Here is a 19,144-nt window from a genome sequence, read left to right as displayed (position 1 = left end):
ATTGAAAGGCCCTGCCTTTTAGCAAGGACGGATAATTTACTCCTTACTTTTTTCATCCTCCTTCCATCAAAGCATTTATCTTCATACTTATTGTCATTTGAAGCCTTTTCTCTCGCGAAAGATAACAAAGGCAATGAATATTTTCAAAGGAAAATTAGCAGATGAGTTGCATGTGAATGAGTATGAAAGTAAAAAGGAGTGTTGTTGACTAACCTTTATGCATAATGTTCTGTTGACTTTCAAAGTACTTCCTTTGATGATTGCATGCTAATGACGACGAACGGGCTGGTAATCCATTCTCCAGAGGTATTTGCAATAACATAGTAGGAACCTGAAAAAAGTGGAAAGAAGGAAAAATCAAAGTTGGTGACTTTTAAAAAGGATTTTATAGCATTTTGTACCCTATTTGCAGTATGAATTTTAATTAGGCAGCTTTGATGTAGGTTCGTGTAATGCTCAAGGAGAACTTTTGAGCTTAACTACTGATTTTTATCTTTTTGTATTCCTTACCAGAATTATCGTTGAGATGACAGAAGAATTTTAAAGAGCTCGTGAACACTTTATATTATGGGAGAGAAGAATTATTCATTTAGAGGGTCTTGTCCTGAATTTGTCTAGACGAAATGAACCGAAAGTTTGCGTTATAGATTTTTATGATTTGATTGCCTCCCCCTCTACAAAAAGCCTTTTCTTGTAAGGACCACGCAACGAATACTAATTGAAGATTTCATTTGTGAAATAACAACAAAACAACCCACACTTTGGCTCAGACAGTGCAAACATGCGTTGAAAATATGCAACCCTTGAACGACATATCAAAAAATCAAGACACGATTATTCACTTTACACTGGTAGGTCAATAGAACGGGCTATTTTTAAGGAGATCCTAGAAAATTTGTAATGAACATAAATGCATGTATGTGGTCAAATGATAATTTCGAGTTGAGTAGTGGTGAACCACAAAGGAAGAGCTGCAAATGTTGATCGTTCAAGTTCGCCCAAACGTAAGTGCAATTCCCGCGAAGGGCGTAGATTGTGAACAAAGGCCTCAATAATTCTGCTTTTTTCAAGCCATTTTACAAAATATTATCCATTTACGCCCGTTCCATTTGAATCCGGAATAGGTCTAGAAACCAAAAGTATCAACCAAAAATCGAAATAAAAACGTTAACAGCTGGAATACAAGCAAAAAAAAAAATAAATAGCTCGAGCGTGCACATCTAGCTGAACATCCCACGATCGAAATGAGAGAAAAGGGTAAATCCTTCGTCTTTCTTTCGATACTACCTTCAACATTAGCTTTGGCATCTTATACTAGGAAGGAAAAGCTAGTACCGGGACGAATGATGAACATATGGTTACCATAAATCCGCATAGAACATGGCATGTCAACCACACCTACAGGCCATCGCTGCCGATTCCCGGCAATGTACCTCAACTCCCTTTACGATTTTCCGTGAAATTTGCAGTCCTCCTCCCATGTCATACGCCATGTAGCTCTAAGGCAGTCCATTTGCCGACCATCCTGGGATAGTGGATTCCATTGCATGGCATAACTCATAATGCAGTTGTCGCTCTCTCCTAATATGTGAACTATCCCCTGCGACTTCTACTTTCTGATCGATAATTTGACCTACCCTATACGCCGACCACGTTCTTTATTTGTTGTTGTCTCACGACAGAGTATCTCACTGACAAGACTCAGACATGTGCTGATGAAACCTTAAACCCTTCAAGTGACAGTAGTGGACACTTTCAATGCTCTAATCCCACATAGCACCACCACAGCGAAGGGAGATTTAGCCCTGTTAATGCATCGAACGACATCAAGTTCGATACCCCCATCGGCAGACACAACACTTCCAAGATATAAAACTTGCTCGGCGATTTCGATGTTCTGTCTGTAAATGCAGACAGAAAGAGTGAGATGACCAATCAGACAGAAAACATTGGCTTCATTGGCATTCACCTTCGTGTGTTTCGGGATTAATTTAGCTATGATTGGCGGGAAGCGCATCAATGATCCTCCAATTGTTGCACTGTAAGAAGATATCCTTTTCAGTAATTTTCACAAACATCCTGCTCTTCCACCCATAGTGGAAGCAGGAACCCTGCAGAAATTGCATAGTTGCCCGATTGGACCGCCAAGGTCGGAGAAATTACTCGGCTGTCATCCAAAAGAGGTTTTTTTGAACTCCTCGGCTATCCATCATTGTGGATGAGAAGCTTAACGTTAACGTTCCTCACACAAACATCAAAAGACTTACGACCACTAGCAAACTGTTTCTTAATGCGGTAAACAATCGCGAAATCGTTGCTACAAGGCGCAGCTTCTGTTTCCCTGATCAACATAATGGTGGAATTATAATACTTTTGTCATACACACACCATGCAAACACGCGAGTTTGTCCCAATGACGGAATCCCAGTCTGTCGGGCTAACCCTCGCACTCCGCAGCCATCAACAGACCACTGCCGGATCGCGGACCGACATACTGTTCTCATGACAGACGCAGTAGCGACACACAAGAAAAGTTAAGCGACAAATGACACCCCCCTCCTCGTGTATTCAGAACACAGCTCCTAAATAAACTGCTGATCACAACATGATCAATCAGGTTAGATTCATCACCGGTAAGTGAACCTATTGTAGACACTGTGCTCACCAATGACAACCTGTCAACATTGTTGTTACGATCACCGGGACCATGCCTCTCCATCACATAACTAAGCAAGACGTTGTCTAACCTTACTTTGACATGTTGCGTGATGTGAAGCGCATCACGATTACAATGGAACATTTAGGAAACCTCTTTTGGAGAGCATGTAGTTGCTCATAGAAAGCACTTCTCTTCTCTACATCGTAAATCTGCGTTGAGCACCACACAATCGCGATATTCATTAACATTGACCGAAATCTACTAATCAAAATCCACAGTCCCATGTTTTACTTCGCTTAGGCCCAGTACATCCAACTTATATCATTAGAATTCTTGATTAAATTGAAAAGAACATTCTGGAAGCCCTCGAAATTATTGTCAAAGGACGTGCGTACATTCTACAAACCAATCAAAAGACATTTTCAATCACCGTAAGGTTAGTCGCTATCCGAGGCGATAAAGAAGTTTTAACAAGAATATTTCGAAATTCACTAGTCCTAGCCCATCAATGTCTATCCCCTTTAATAGCCTTTTTCAAAAAACCCGAAATACTTTGATTGTATGTATTCTTAAAACCCCAACTTAAGATATGAAAATTTGCATAGCCGATTAACTCAACGCATCAGCCCGCCAAACCCCTTCGTTCTCCAGACCACAGTTTCGTTTACCTTTGTCTCTGCAAAGAGAGTTTGGAAAATAACCCTCACATTCCGAAGATAGGTAATTATTACTGGAAAGCATCTGTTGCTAACAATTAACCGCCTTTATCTGGACTCATTAATTTGGTTTTCTCAGTACGGTTTCAAAGAAAGAGTTCCGTCAGTGCAAAACTTAAAATTTTGCTAAAATTGGTCACTGCAAAGACTGTTTGTTTGAAGTCGAAACATCGGATGTTTTTCATGTCGAGGTTTGAAGGTAAAGATCCTGGTTGTCAAATCTTGGAAATCTTATTAAAAACAACATCAATTTCGATCAAGACATTCACACCTCGAGCGATGGGCAAACTCTGAACTAAAGACAGGAAAATCTCCAGCAATATAATCCACAACCAATCCGACTGGTGATACTGATATTCATTCGTCAGCAACAGATCTAAAGCAGGATGCTATCGCCAATACGCATTAAGCTCCATTTACTAAGAAGAAAACTTCATATATAAGTAAGCAACGGTCTCGAAGCAGAAAACTTTCCTCGAGCAAACCACGATCTTCAAAAGGTACAACTTACGAAAACAGAAAAAAACGGATGGGGAGCATGATTGAGTTCGATTTTGGAAAAAAAAACCTAGCGTTAAGAGCAATCCTAACGCAGCATCCTGGACTAAACCAAATAGCACTTCCTGCTTTATTCAGAACGACTCCCTTGATATCATTGCCAATGTTCATCATGGGCTCGAAATCATGGCGAACTACGTTATGGACATCATTATCACCAGCCCTACTAACCGGAACGAGGAATGTTACTTCATCTTTTGCTAACAACCGAACCTGGTGATCTTGAAAATTAAAAACCCACTTCCAAGCAAATCTTCAGCGACTCCACGATTTATTGAGTATCCAGAATGGGTGACAACGGGTGACAAGGAAAGGACAAATTATCTACCGTGTACTTTCCAAGCGCTGCAACCATATCTCTAAGCTTACAGCTAAACATAATCCTGAACTCCAAGATTCGTCTCTAGCAAGCGAAATTATGTAAGTCCAGTGGGATAAGTCGGTTTTCACCAGGTTCTAAAAAATACAAAGGTAGTTTCATTGTGTCCAGCAGCCGGAAGCTAGGAAGACTCAACTAGGTGTATATCCTTGTCGTTATGGCTGAGAACTAGTATTTCGGCTCGGCACAGTTCTTCCACTTATAAGGATGCCAATTTGGATGAGATGCCCTTAATAGTCGCCTAAATACCTAATATGGAAATAAAACCATTCCTCCCAAATGGGTTCAAATTAAAAACACATCAGAGGAATTAAGTGAGCCAAATGACAGTACTATACAAAACGGTTTCTTTGATTTAGCAATGGACAATATATCAAAAGAGTACACTTTTCCATATTGACTTTAGTACCCAAATTACGTCGAGTAGGACATTCATTTCTGTTACTATGCCTTCACAAATCCATCCTCTCAAATGCTTCCAATGATGACAAAAAACGCAACGACAAAACGCTTTTTGCGGCCTCTTAGAAGGGCAGATGGTTTTTTTTTACAAGAAGTGGTAAGTGGTCTTCTGTAGGAAAAACAGTTATCTATGAGGAATCGGTGAATCGCAACGAAGGAGGCAAATCTCACCATGACTTTGATCAACTTGACAAAGACGTTCAAAAAAGAGATGAGTCAAAGGTTAGATCCTACTTTCTTGGAGAATGATTTAATTTGAACTAAATCTAGGTTAACGTTTACAGAAGTACTGCTTTCATTGGATAGTTGGATCTGGGGCTAACTGGTTTGTCAAGAGCGTTGTTGAATTTGGCAGACGAGAAGAGTTGCATAACAAAGGGAGCTTGAGAGGCGGTGATTTTATCTGAATCACGTAAGTTGTATTAATTTTTCATATATTGTCACTACACAGAGTTTTTTGTAAAATTCGAAATCTGCTGTCAGCTTTGCCAAAATCCAGACAGAAAAAATTCGATGCCAAGGGCGACCAGTTTTCTTTAGCGCTGCATCGGCACGAATTTATATATCTTATGCCACAGATACGTTGCAAATATGTCTAATTCTTGATAACTCCACTTATTCGACTGAGAATGAACTTGATTCGCTGGGAGTCTTTAATTTCAGAGGAAATTCTGGTCCCCATACATACAAAAGGGGAGTGTAAATTTTTTTTTCATCAAATGTAGTCATATGGGATATCAAATTAAAGGTCTCGATTAGTACTTTTCGAAGCCGGTCTTAGTTTTGACATTTGTTGAAACTCGATTAGTACTTTTCGAAGCCGGTCTTAGTTTTGACATTTGTTGGAAAGGTGTCGAGTGCGGGGGGTTGAAAGTGATCATTTCTTTAAGGGGGTCATTCTCAGAAACTACTCAACCGAAAAATCTGAAAAAAAATCATGAGGCAGCCACTATGTGGTGCGTAGGCTCCGAAATACCTTCCATACCGATATACCGAAGCTAAAGTATAGAGCATGATCCTACCAAGTTTGGTAGAAATCGCACCATTACTAACACGTCAAAGCCGTTGCTTCTTTGAAAATTCAAGACTATGAATGTCAATATCCGAAAGTGGATACTCTGAAATAATATATGTATATATTATGTGCTACGCACTAAGAAATACAGAAAACCTTTCGTACCTGAAGCGTCCAGCTTCCGGTCTCCCGGCTTGTTTTCACTACACACTATATTGTTTTTTAGACTGACTCTAATATTTGAACATTAAACTTAACGTAAAATAGTTGTAGTCGTAGTAATTTTCTGGGAGGATGAGTAGAAATGGCGGGTATGTATGTATCACAAAAAACCCCTGATGAAAACGAATATACATATAATTGTTATTGATAATTGATATACTGAAGCTAGACCAAACAGGGTTGATATAAAACGGGCTACAACTTGTGGACCAACTTTACAAGTAGAAATATAGACATGCTGGGGTAGGTCGGATTCTTCTCCGAAAAGTAATAACTCATGGCGGCCGTCTGAGAGTGCGGCCAGGAGTGTGAACAGAAGTGGTTTCAGAGGAGCAGGTTACTATTTCAAAACAATCGGATAAGAGTAGAAATCCCAACAGAGCTGCCAAAAATAGAAAAAGAGTACCAACAACACTTCAACTTATTCTGGACGGAGAAAAGCTGGTAGCCACATTCCCAAACACCTTTTAAAAAGATCGGAGATTAGGAAACTAAAAAGAATCCATGGTAGACTAGATTGACAACGCGAGTTAAGAACTCTTAGGTTTTTTTCAATTGCAAGATATAATTATTCGACCAAGACCAACTACGAGAAATTTTACGTGAGACCACAACAGCCACCGTCAAAGTCTGCGGTATTTTTTTATGATTCCAAACTACAGAATGGCTGGTTAGTATCATACTTAATCTCGACAACACAAATTTGAAATTTCAAATTAGACCATTCTACATTTGTGCGGAGACCAAAAATCCTTATGACAGGTGGCAGAAATTGCAGTTCGAAACTGCAAACAGTCAATGAAAGTAGAATCGATTTAGAAAATATTTATCCATGAAACCTGTACAGAAAGCGTGGATACATGTTTGAGATTGTCAGTAGACATCTTTGCGATTGTCAGTAGCATGTGCGACAATACAATACTAGGATGCAAGAATAACGTAGATTCATAGACCTTTGCATGCTGCGTGTAAATTCCGAAATTGTTCGCCTTGTATTGTACGAAAAAGGCTATTCGGCCGATTAGCGAATTAACTAAATTTTATGACAGGATCATCGTCATGCTTGGAGAATGGAAGTTTTTCAGACCAGCAATATGAATTTTTCATAAGACACTCCACTGTCACTGACATCATCAATGTTATTGACCCTGTGAAAATAACTTAAATAGTTGTCAGGATATACTATGCTATCATCCATTTAGCCCGTCTCAGTAAAATAAAGATAAACTCATATTTGGAAATGAATGTTGAAGAACTAGTAGTTGAATGTAATACCTAGAAATGGCTATCGATATCGACTTTATGAAGCATCATTATCAAATTTTTGACGGTGTGATGCCCGAGTTCGCTGAGTGCCAACCTCTAGATTTCCTTGATCCGGGTTCGATTCTCGATTTGTCATGGATTTTGATATTTGTATTTGTGCTTCATCCGTTCCCTTAGGATTACCATTAGGCACAGAGGTAGGTGTAATGATAACGAAACTAAAACATATTTCCGTTGCACATGAAATATGAAAAAATGACATTACCAGAGAAGTGAGCTCCACAAAGGAGTGAATCGTATATGCATGAATTTTCTAAAACGGTTAACAAAAGAGGCTTTGGGACAACATGGTATTAATAATAATCCTCACATCTTTTAGTGATTAATACGATTTTTATTCCTTAGTTCTCATAGAGACAAAGAAAAGGGTAACGTTAGGGTATACAATGAAATATAATAATAAGAATTCGAGAGCCAAATTATGGCTGCTACTTGGGACAGTTAGTTGTTCAGCATTAATTTACGTATCAGCAGTAAGCTATGGAACCTTAGAAATTCCAAGAAAGTTGTCCTTGTCGCTATTGTTATATAATGCTTAAGAGGATATGCAGGCACATTTTTGTTTAGCTCCTTCAAACTTAACCCTGAAAACCTCCCAATAAAATATTTATTGACAAACAAAGAAACAAACTCAAAGCAGAATTGTGCCTGCAGCATTGAATGCCAGAATTTTCATTGCTAGCAGGGAGAAGAAACGATAATTACCTCAAAATATTCATTGAACCGAGAGACCATGGTCCTTCTTCTTCAAAGTAAGCTGCTTGACTTTTTTAACCGCTACACTCACCAGAAGTATGCAATTTCAGCATATGTGGATGCAATTCCACTATTTTTTATTAACATGTAATAAATGAACATTATTTTATGATAAACCAGCATGCGACGAGCAATATCCCTCAAGTTTGATTTTAATTTTCATCGTTATCTTCCTTATGCTCTGTGCACGTCGTCGAACATCCATTTACCTCTGCAGCAAACAAAATTTATTATCCCCTTAAATATGAAGCATGTCCACAGTCGTTTCTCCATCAGTTGATTTCTCTGCAAAACTCCACATTTTATCCAGATACACCGACTATCTCCTAAGTCAATCTATCTGACTCCAGCGAACTCCTATTATCTGAAAAAGAAAATCTCCATAGATCGTGGAAATGCATTTGAATGCCATTCAACTAGAAAAACAGGGGGAGTGAGCGAATGCCAATGCAATGGTGAATTAGAGAAGGAACATCTCCATAAAATTAAAACCACTTTGCGGTTAACATGCACCCGAACAAGAAGAGTCACATCAAAAAAGGTAAATCGAATTTACAAGAAAATTGCATACCTGTCAGTTACCTTCTCTCTGATTAAATTGCATTTTTTTACTGTTTTGTTGGAAGTGACTTTTTCATTGGTTTTTCTTGATTTTTATGTTGTTTTCCCCATGAATAGTTTTCGGTTTTATTGACACGTTTCAAGGATTTTATATTCGGTTTTTATGTCTTCATGCTATGGAGATGGTGTCCACAAATATTTAGCAATAAAATTGTTGTTTGGAAAATTGTGTGCTGTTGCGAGATTAAAATCTCAAACAATCATAAAACGTCGCTTAAGCTTTAACGAACCAATTTATTGTGACACATATCACGCCTCCATATTTTCATGTTTTCGTAAAAACACATAAAGGCTCTTGGAGAAAACTCATTATCTCTTTCTTATTCTTAATTTGAATTTCACTCTGAAAATAACTCAAAAATACTTGCCATAAATTTTAATCCCTTCTAGGACCATTATTAAAGAATTCTATGAGAAATGTGAAGCAGAAATTGTAAAGGACTTGTTCTAATCGACATCCTTTCGAAGAACCCGTTTTTAAAAGAAGAGACTGTGGGTATCTTTCATTTCAAACTAAAATTATTTACCTAAGCTCATAGCTCGGAAATTCGCTTAAAGGATGCAAGACCATCGAACAACTTTGCCATTACGAAATCGTGGTGTCCTTTGGAAGAAGTTTCCATTCCCTATTCAGTGCAAAAGGGTTCTTCTCGACAATATTCAGCATCAAGTAACAAGTAACCTTTCAGATTTCGAATTTTAAAGGAATTGTACTTCAAGAGGGTCCACTCAATACCTGTGCGACCAATTGAATTTCTTAAGGCTCTGTAGTAACTACATAAGCGAGACTATAAATACGTAAAATTGATGAGTTATACATTTGCTAGAGCAATGCCAAACCATCAATTAATTTTTAGGCTTTCCTATAATTTACATTTTTCGAGGATATAATCTTTTTGGTGGTCAAGCCGAAAGGATTTTACCATTCACTCTGCGTTTTACAAGCTGCATGTGTTAGTTAGGTTCGCTATGAATAAATATTAAAAATAAAATTTATTATTATACTTGGAGCCGTTTATCTGGCGAGAGCGATCATTAATCATATAAGCTATGGGGTAGCGAGACTATTCTACATCAAAGTGTAAATGTGGTTGCGTAATCAGTCAAATGATGACAGTGCATGACCCATTAAATTTATTCTATTCTATCACTGTGAACTCTTCGACATCTCTCGTTAGGATAGGAATAATTCTTGATAAATTTTGAACCGTAAATTAGTATAGGCAGTTGACGAAAACCACAGAGTGAGTATTTCTTAAAGCCTCTGCGTAGCTAACCATGGTACTGGCCAATATTGTGTGACCACTTTCTAAGGCGCAGAATCAGAGACGATGCTCGATCTAACTTATGTCTAAACTTCATCGACGAGGGGGAAAGTCTGAAAAAACCCAACAGAAAGCGGTCTTGCAGCAGGACACCCACACTGCTCGATTGATCCACCTGAGGTTATGAAAAGCATATATTACTGGTGGTGTACACAGGGTCATGACCTAAAAGAAACTATAATGAAGAAAGTGGAACAGTTGCGACATGAAAAGCTATTTTGTCGAGACGACGTTAATCTCCAAAAGGACACCAAACTATGGATGAAGCTAGGAAATTATAACGATGAAATCGTCGTGTCTACAAGAAGAAAGTGTGTAAAATCACATCCAATGGCGCTTGTTCAAAATAATAACTAGCGTTTTTCCGGAGAAAAAGGAGGATGGATATTGGTAAATGCCGCCATTCAAGGCGAACTACAGAAGAAATTTAAAATAATGTTCTAAAGCTGGTTGATAACAGTAGTTAGTTAACCAGCACTTTTGAATAACGACATAAGTAGTATTTTATTTTTACTCAAGTGCCAATGGTAGAATTTTGCCTTTTTACGGAAACCTCGAAAGCGCCTCGTTGGGTTATCATTATATCGTCCTATCTGTCGTTAAAACCCGATAGAGTCGTTTGCTAGTATAAGATTGGAACATGAAAACGTTTGCTTTATAATTTAATGTTTCCTTTCGTAAATTATATATAGGTATCCGTCCCCTTACCTACCTGGCCTAACCTGTCTGCTTCAATTTTTCGATTTTTCTTGTTTTTTTTATATATAAAAATTTTTGTTTTTCCCCATATAAGGAACAATGAGCGCATGACAGCTTCATGCGTGCGTAGTAAAAAATTCAATGGGACATGCTATTTTGAGGCTTAGATTTTTTTTCAGAATTTTAGGTTGGGTAGATTCCGAAAATGAGTCCTGTCTCACTTTATGTGTGCACATTTTGACTCCTTCCTCGCGCATTTCACAATTTATGTTACAACTAATATCAGTTTCAGTACTGATTGAGACCTTTCATTTGGGGATTCATACGGGATATGTATGACAATAATCGGAAAGCCCTCCTTTAAACTCCACCTTACTGTGCGTAAGATTTCATAGTACAAAACCTTAAAAATTATGACTTCAAATCCGAAGACACACCCCGCTCCGACCACTTCAACCAGAATCATCTTTATTCATTCTTAAAAGAGAGTGCGTAGTTACACCGAAAGGTAAAGTCGAACGTGTGGCGGGTATATCAAAATCGCAACGTGTCCGGTGTTCATCAAGGGAACGCCTCTCCACACTCCTCTTTGTTCTTTTTATTGAAACTGTCACACGGGACATCCAGCGTCCAAGGCCCTACCACACTGCTTTACGCAGATGATATTTTGGTCTGAATATCGAAGTCGATGAGAAAAGACCAAAAGGCGGGCCGACACAACAGTGGCTTGATGACTCGCGACAGCATCCAGATCAAGAAGAAGAATGGGCGATAATTGACCGGTAACTTGGACTACAGCCAGAACACTAGTATTAGTCAGGAGGTACCTTTGTCAGAAGACTTTGAAAATTGGCTTGACAACTTCTGCAACTCCTTAATGTTTTAGGCAACATTAGTCGATAGGTGGGCGCAAATTATAATCAATGAAGTAGAATACACTATTGATTGACTTATTAGTTTCATATTCATTTCTTGTTTCAAAGTTATTAATCAAAATACGAATATTTGTTCATATATAAGGTGCATCCGTTCATTGAAAAAGCTGCTAGGTTTTCGCAAACCCATTCTATAGTCATTGCTCGGAATTTGGGAGCCTTCAGCAAGTGGTGACATAGGGATATATGAAATGATTTCAATACGGTCAAATGGTATTTCATTAAAAACATTTGAATAGAAACTTTTGGAAGTATTGATAACTTTATTTTTTATTCAATTGTCCTTTTCCCACCCAAATTAAAGTTTTTAGTTTGGGCCGAAGCGCTTTTTTTCAAAGGAATAACTTCAGTTTTGCCTCAAAACTCACGCTCAGATAGAAGATTAAATTAACAATACTGAGATTTCTATTCAAATCAAAAAAATACTGCGCAACAACCGCTAAACCGATCGTGCCTTAATATTGCACGCTGCTGACGAGAACCTCCTTCAAGAAAGACATCAACAGTAACTCTTCAAGGTTCTATAGTAGACTCTCCTTTATGGAACATAATGTATGACTTCTCGTGTCGAAGGAGACAAGGGGAATCCGGTTTTGAATATGACCGGGCACTGTTTGTTGTCGTGAAATTTGCCGAAAATGAGGAGTTATATGCAAGTCATCCTAGTGTTGATTTTATGTCCAAAGACTTGATGCAATCACCTGTTGTTGGCTTAGACGTCAACCACAAATCCCACAAGTCTACCCCTTGGAATAAAGATTGGTTACCCGGCTACTGATAGTATTCTCTATACGGTTGAGTCGCATCGTTCGAGTGGGAAAGAACTAACCTACTGCTCGAGCTCCGTGTCTCATCAATGCAATGACGCATATCATACGGCACTCCCCATCACCGTACTAGGAATTGACGGAGACACAACAAGCTCTGAACTCATTCGCTTCCTTCTAATACATTCATCCTATATACAACGACGTACGACCCCATGTATGGACATCAGCGAGAGAATGTCCTTGAAGCTTTGCCAGTAGTCTTACCCAATTACACCTAACCAGGTATAATAATAATAATGCACCATTCCTTAACGAAACCAAATCAGATTGTCTACTAGTCCTATCCAGAGAGGAAGAGAAAATTTTCTCCGTGTCAAAAAAGAGGAACCTTTAGTCTGTGACGTGCTATCAAAGTTGCTGACCCGAGAACTGTCCATTAATCCTTCGCGACCCACCATCCACACATCAAATCCTACTTAAGAACAATCAAACTAGACCAGGCTGAGGAAAAAACAAAGGCCCTTATCCGCGGAAAAATATAAATGCTAAAATCCGTTAAGTTTCAAGGAACACCAGATTTACGACAGGAAGAAATAACAAGGATTAACTCATTTCTAGCAAAAAGTATGAATAACATAGGAGGAAAGAGATGTAATCATGAATTACCATAATCGGTGCTGGAATGGTTGATCTAACCTACTACATACGAATTCTATCTGCGAACTAGAGAAAGACTGATCTAACAAACCATCTAAGTCCTGAGGGTAACCAGCGAACATCAAGTGAAGGACGGGGCTTCATAGTGGGAATAATCCCTACAGATCTTATAGGGATTCAGGCACATCATCTTTACGAGAAAACGAATCTACTCGATATGACCGTAGACTTCCGAAAAGGAATTAGGACAGAATTGAACAAAAGATGACAAGAATGGTGGGAGAACTCTGAAAAAGACCGCTGAACCCTCACACTAATCCTTTGTATTGAGAAGTGGACATGGGGTACGCGAAGTATATTATTATTATATTTGCATCGCTTCGAATTAGATGAATCTCCGTCTGAATGGCAAAAATGTAACGCTATACTCGAGCGCCTAGACCACGTATGTTCCATTGTACGACTTTCATAAAGAAAGTATGAGCGAGAAATGAATGTAAACGTTCGACTCAAAAATTGAATCGAGATGTTGATAATTATATCGTGCTATGCGCCATTACAAGGTGGAATGGAACAAGCTCAAAGAACACGAGTGTACAACTAAGATGAATATGTTGATCCAGATCAGAGTCCTTCGCGCAAAGTAATACTTCATCTCTGTTACTGCAGAAATAAAACCAGGAGGCAAGTGACTGCGGCATTCTCCTAAGATGATCTAGCGAATTTCCAATACGTAGTAAGATATTATTCAGTTTATCTGAGTAGGCTGTTTTGAGACCTATATTTCTTATAGGGACATCTGAGTATAATTTCTCGGTTTTTCTAGCGATTAAATTATTTGAAATAATCACGACTTGCTTTTTCTATTCGCTAGTGATATTTATTAATCTTGCAAATACCGATATTTGCAAGAAGGAAATAAGTATCTCCTGAAATACACATTAAATAAGAATAAAATATAGAATAAACACTTTGTAAGAGGGTAGCTATTTTTACATCAATAAAAAATCATAGCAATCCAATCCAAAGAATTGGGGAATTCCCAGAAGTAGAAATTTTCAGGCACAAGTAGCTAACGTGTTAATCGAAATATACATAACAAAGATAGGCAGGGCTACAGAAAAGAAAGTGCAGACAGTAAGAGGCGCACTGGAAGTGTGCGACGCTACAATGCGGTCAAAATATTGGTACAAGGTTGAGGTCGGGAGCTGTAAGCTTCATGTAGAAAACTCTGCAAGCGGTTTAGCTGCAAAGAGCACACACAAATCTTCAGAGTAGGCTTAGGGAGATCAAAGACATCAACAAGCAAGAATGCTTCGAATAACTTTACACTAAGGCAGATTTGAATCCTTGATAAACACCATGTAAGACTTTTATGAAGAAACTGAGCGTACTGAGCTGTCCGTATCTTTCTCGGAATTTAGTGTTTAGGGTAGTTCACACAATGGATGCGATTAAAAATACAAGCATAAAGCAGTGCTGGATGTCATTACCGTATCTGAATTAAGAGGTTTCCACGAGAATGGGGGATAACAAAGCTTTCAGCTTAAATAACAACTTAATAGAGCTCTTAAGTTCGCTCTCAACAACAGGCCATTTCGCTTTTGAGATATGCATAATAAAAAAGAGTTTCATCACGCGTTGGGAGAAACAGACACACAAAAACGGATTTTGTAGCCCACTCCAATTAGCAATCGGATCACCCATCCTAGTATTGCTCTATCTGCCTCATAGACATGTTAGAAAGGATAATTCAAAACAAAATTCGCCATCACAATGCTAAGTGAGCCGGCCGATATAGCGTTTGATACATTACAATAATAAATTGCCGATCTCGGTTTAGAATCAAATTAACGATGTATGGGACTTTGACAACAATCACAACTGAGGCACCGCATGTTATTTCAGCAATGGTTCCAACAGATCACAAAATACATGAGAGTACATATCATATGAGCAAAAGAGGATAAATCCGCTTAAAGGAGACATAGATGATAACAAAAAACGCCACAATAAAGCTACACGAAAAGTAGCAGATCTATATAGAAGAATGGATTCGTCGACGCCACGAACCCTCCACCCGATCAAACTAATGACAGGACATGATGATAAAGAAAACAGAAGCAGATTGGATGATTTCACCTTTGGCCTGGAATGTGGTAGCCCACCCGAAGGTTCAGGACTGCCCCCAATTTGATGCTGAGAAAGGAGGGCTCGAAAATGCGCTGAGGCTGACATAGCTCCACAAAATATTATTGGAGAGATATTAAATCCAGCGGAAAACTGCAATAGTATAAATTCTGTAATAGTGAGCATTTAGGCGGAGCTTAATAAGACGAAGCAAGTAAGAAAGAAGCTCAAAGAATGGAAACATTATCGCTTGAAGCGCTTCACAATACAGTTACACACATACGAAAGGTTAGTACCGAAATGATTCGCAGAAACCTCATAACTGGCCAAAAGGACAATGTGTGTTGATCTTCTTGATCGAATTGCCACCAACCACGATTGCTTCAATCATGCGATCGCAGGTGATGAATCACGAATTTCTGAATACGATCCTGATACAAGCCGACAAAGGGTAATATATGGGATTTCACAGCTATTAGCTGTTTTTCGCGAACCAGTCTCGGAAACCCAGGTGCCCTGTATTATCCGATTCACGACATGTGAACCATCGCTCCTTTTTCATTTTACCTTTCCGAGCTGGTATTTATTTGCTCATTTTCATCATCATGCATCTTTCCTCGACCCCACAATATGAAAATGATCGTGTTAAATTCACTTCAAAATTTTTATTCAAAGAACTTCATACTTGATCTTATTTAATAATTATACTGTATACATTTGAAAACTAAAATGATCATTGACATTTTCTTCGTGCAATGAGCACTACAATGCTATACACATTTTCATGGTAGCGCACAATCAAATACATTTTTGCCTAACGGATCGGCTCAAACAATAGAGAAATATTTACGCAAGGTTACGTAAGGTTGTGACATTACGAAATACGCGATGGATCACTGTGGACCAACGACAGGAGTCAGTTTTTGAACCGAGGCGACAACAGTTGGGTAGAAAAAATGAATAAAATGCTGAAACTTAGGAAATAAAAACTAGTCGGAATACCGGAAGTTCGCGCTTCGGGTATAAAGGTTTTGCGTTCATCGTATGTAAGAAACTTGAATGCACATTTTTCTATCCGTATATAGCTACAAATCCAACATATCCCTTCATATTTTTCGAAACTGCAAGACATGCGTACTTATTACAGCCATAGATATTATCCTCACCCTAGACAAACTGCCTATTTCTGAATACTATCCATATACATGCACGTATATAAATTGATCGTTCCCATATTTCCGATTTACTTCGTGCGCAAAAGCATACATATGTATATATATAGCATATATAGACAGACAGGCAATCTTCTTTGGGATATGGGTGGAGTCACTGGGCATAAGACCATCATGGCCGAAATCCAAAAAAGATGTCAAGCTGATGCGCTAAAGCTCTGGATAAGCAGACCTTCATAGAGGTGTGGTTAGACCAACCTAATAAAGCAGGCGCCTCTACGGAAAATGCCGTCCATGTGGCCCAATGCATCGCCAAGGCGTGTGACGGATCCATGCCTAGGAGGTGCTCATTCCCCAGTAGAAGACCACACTACTGGTGGAATACTGAACTGGCCAGCCTTCGATCAGCCTACCAGTGAGCCAGAAGAGTGGCAAGAAGGCCCGCAAAACCCTCAAGCTCGCCATCCAACGGAACAGATGGAAGTGCTTTAAGGAGCTCTGTTCAGAAGCCGTGGGGGAGCGCCTATAGAATCGTGATGGTGCGTTTCAGAGGCCGATCGATCATCTCCGCAGATCACGTGCCCTTCACTCTTGTTAAAAATTATCCCGGGTTCATTCCCCCAGCAAGAGGAGGGCATAGACAGCTTCCAGCGATCTCTGAACGATACGACAGTACCGCCAGTCACCAGTGACGAGCTGCTGGAGATCTGCGCTAGGATAGGAGATAACAAAGCTCCGGGTCTGGATGGCGTGGCCGAATAGGGCCCTTAAGCTTGCCGTGAAATTCAGACCGGACATGTTCGCTGAGTTGTTCGAAGCGTGCATGTCCGAGGGGATATTTCCTGCATCATGGAAACGACAGAATTTGGTGCTACTGCCTAAGGCAAACTTCCAGGTGAGCCAGCCTCCTACAGACCTATTTGTCTTTTGGACACTGTGGGCAAAATACTAGAGCGAGTAATCTAAAGTAGATTACTCCCGGTTGTTGAGAGCCAGGGAGGTCTTTCAGATCGGCAGTATGGGTTCCGTAAAGCCAGATCAACCATTGATGCCATCAAAATGATTATTGGCTTGGCCGAAGACGAAATCCACGGAAAGAGCAGTATTAGCAAATATTGCCTGGTAGTGACCCTGGACGTGAGAAATGCATTCAATTCGACCAATTGGAACCTAATACGGGAATCTCTGGTGAAGATTGGTATTCCCGCTTATCCCGCTTAGCTTGCCAACAGCTATTTACAAGAACGGAGGCTTTGGTATGGCACCGATGACGGACCCCAGGAATGGTTCCAGGTTGTTTATAGCTAGGGTAGTGAGTTCGAACTTGCTCTATGCAGCTCCAGTTTGGAGAAAGGCATTGCAGGTTACATTTATCGCTAACAAACTGAGTTCAGTCTACAGAAGAACAGCCCTAAGGATGTGCTCGGCATTTAGGACTGCCTCAGATGATGCAGCATTTGTCATCTCTGGAATGATGCCCATTGACATCTTAGCAGATAGATGACGAATATATATAATGCGAAATCTATCTCTCCTTTATCGCAGACGAAGAATGCCGAAAGAGAGAGATCTATAAATAGATGGCAAGAGCTCATCCCTACCATCAAGGAGTGGTTGGAGAGAGGCACGGTGAGATTAATTATAATCTTACTCAGTTTCTCACGGGCCATGGAGGATATCGCCAGTACCTGTTTAGGTTTAAACTAGATACCTCAGGAAGAAACTAGAGGAGACTCGAGGAGAGGTGCTCGTACCAGAGAATCTGGTGCAAAGAATGTTAGCATGTCAGGAAGACTTCATGGTTGTATCTATCCAGAGCAAACTGCGAAAGGCAGAGGAGACTAGAAAAGCGCGGTTACGTACACCGCGTAGAGACGAAAGGGGACCAAGCTAAAATGAGCTAACTCCGCCCCGTGATGTAATATCGTACGATGGTTCCACAGGGCTTGGGGAGAGTCTTGGGTGGTTTTAGTGGGTAAGAATCCCACACGCTGGCGTGTCCAGGCCAGTGTGATTTCCACCGCCTCAAAACAAAAAAACCTGGTTAAATTAACCTTGAAAAATTTAGTAGTGCTTTTCGAAGGTGCAAGGTGTTCACCGCAGATTTTTGGAAGGTATAGGGTACATGAGTCGAAAGTTGAAAGTTGAATCGTTTTTGATGTGATTTTATGATAAAATGTGAGGGGAAAACATATATACATAAATTATATTCCATTTCTTTACTTTGTCATAAATGAGACAATTTTTCTTTTTAATTTTGGAGAATTTATAAATTTTCGGATATATTTAAATAATTTGTGCATTTTTAGATACCAAATAGCCAAGTATTTAACGGCGCGCTGGTTGAGATGGTACAGCGTCAGCTTCTAATCTCGTTACTCTGGGTTCGAGTCCCATCATCAAGGGTGTCTGTGTTCTGTGTTTGCCTCGCTTATATGAGCTTATACCTTACAAAACATCAAGTGTGATGATAATGAAACTAAAGCAGAATCTGACTGTTTGGAAGCCCTATACTCCAAGAAACACTACTGCTCAATAAGTATTTCACCACTTATACTTTAGTAGATTATGAGACGGACTCTGAAGTGCCATATTCCAAGACTTATAGATCCCGATACTAGGGCCGAAAAGGTGCATAAACTGTAACACTGAATTTTCTAGCCCAGCAGAGAACATCTAAGACAGTGTGCCGGACACAATAAAGCCTACACCGGTTTTCTAGCGTTCCTACCAAGCTGGAAA

At 39.4% G+C, this 19,144-nt stretch overlaps 1 protein-coding gene across 1 annotated transcript in view; it reads right to left on the bottom strand.

Moving 5' to 3' along the window:
* Positions 1–19,144, bottom strand: part of LOC119650577 (methyl-CpG-binding domain protein 5-like) — a 372,857-nt gene that overhangs the window by 91,993 nt on the left and 261,720 nt on the right. The window contains exon 4 of the mRNA XM_038053402.1: positions 214–331. Within this exon, the coding sequence (XP_037909330.1) occupies positions 214–331 (118 nt within the window). The remainder of the gene's footprint in view (positions 1–213; positions 332–19,144) is intronic.

Source organism: Hermetia illucens, chromosome 3 (assembly GCF_905115235.1).
Source record: "Hermetia illucens chromosome 3, iHerIll2.2.curated.20191125, whole genome shotgun sequence".
In the NCBI taxonomy this organism is placed as follows: domain Eukaryota; kingdom Metazoa; phylum Arthropoda; class Insecta; order Diptera; family Stratiomyidae; genus Hermetia; species Hermetia illucens.
Note: the sequence above shows the minus strand (reverse complement) of the source record. Positions and strands in the feature narration are given on the sequence as shown.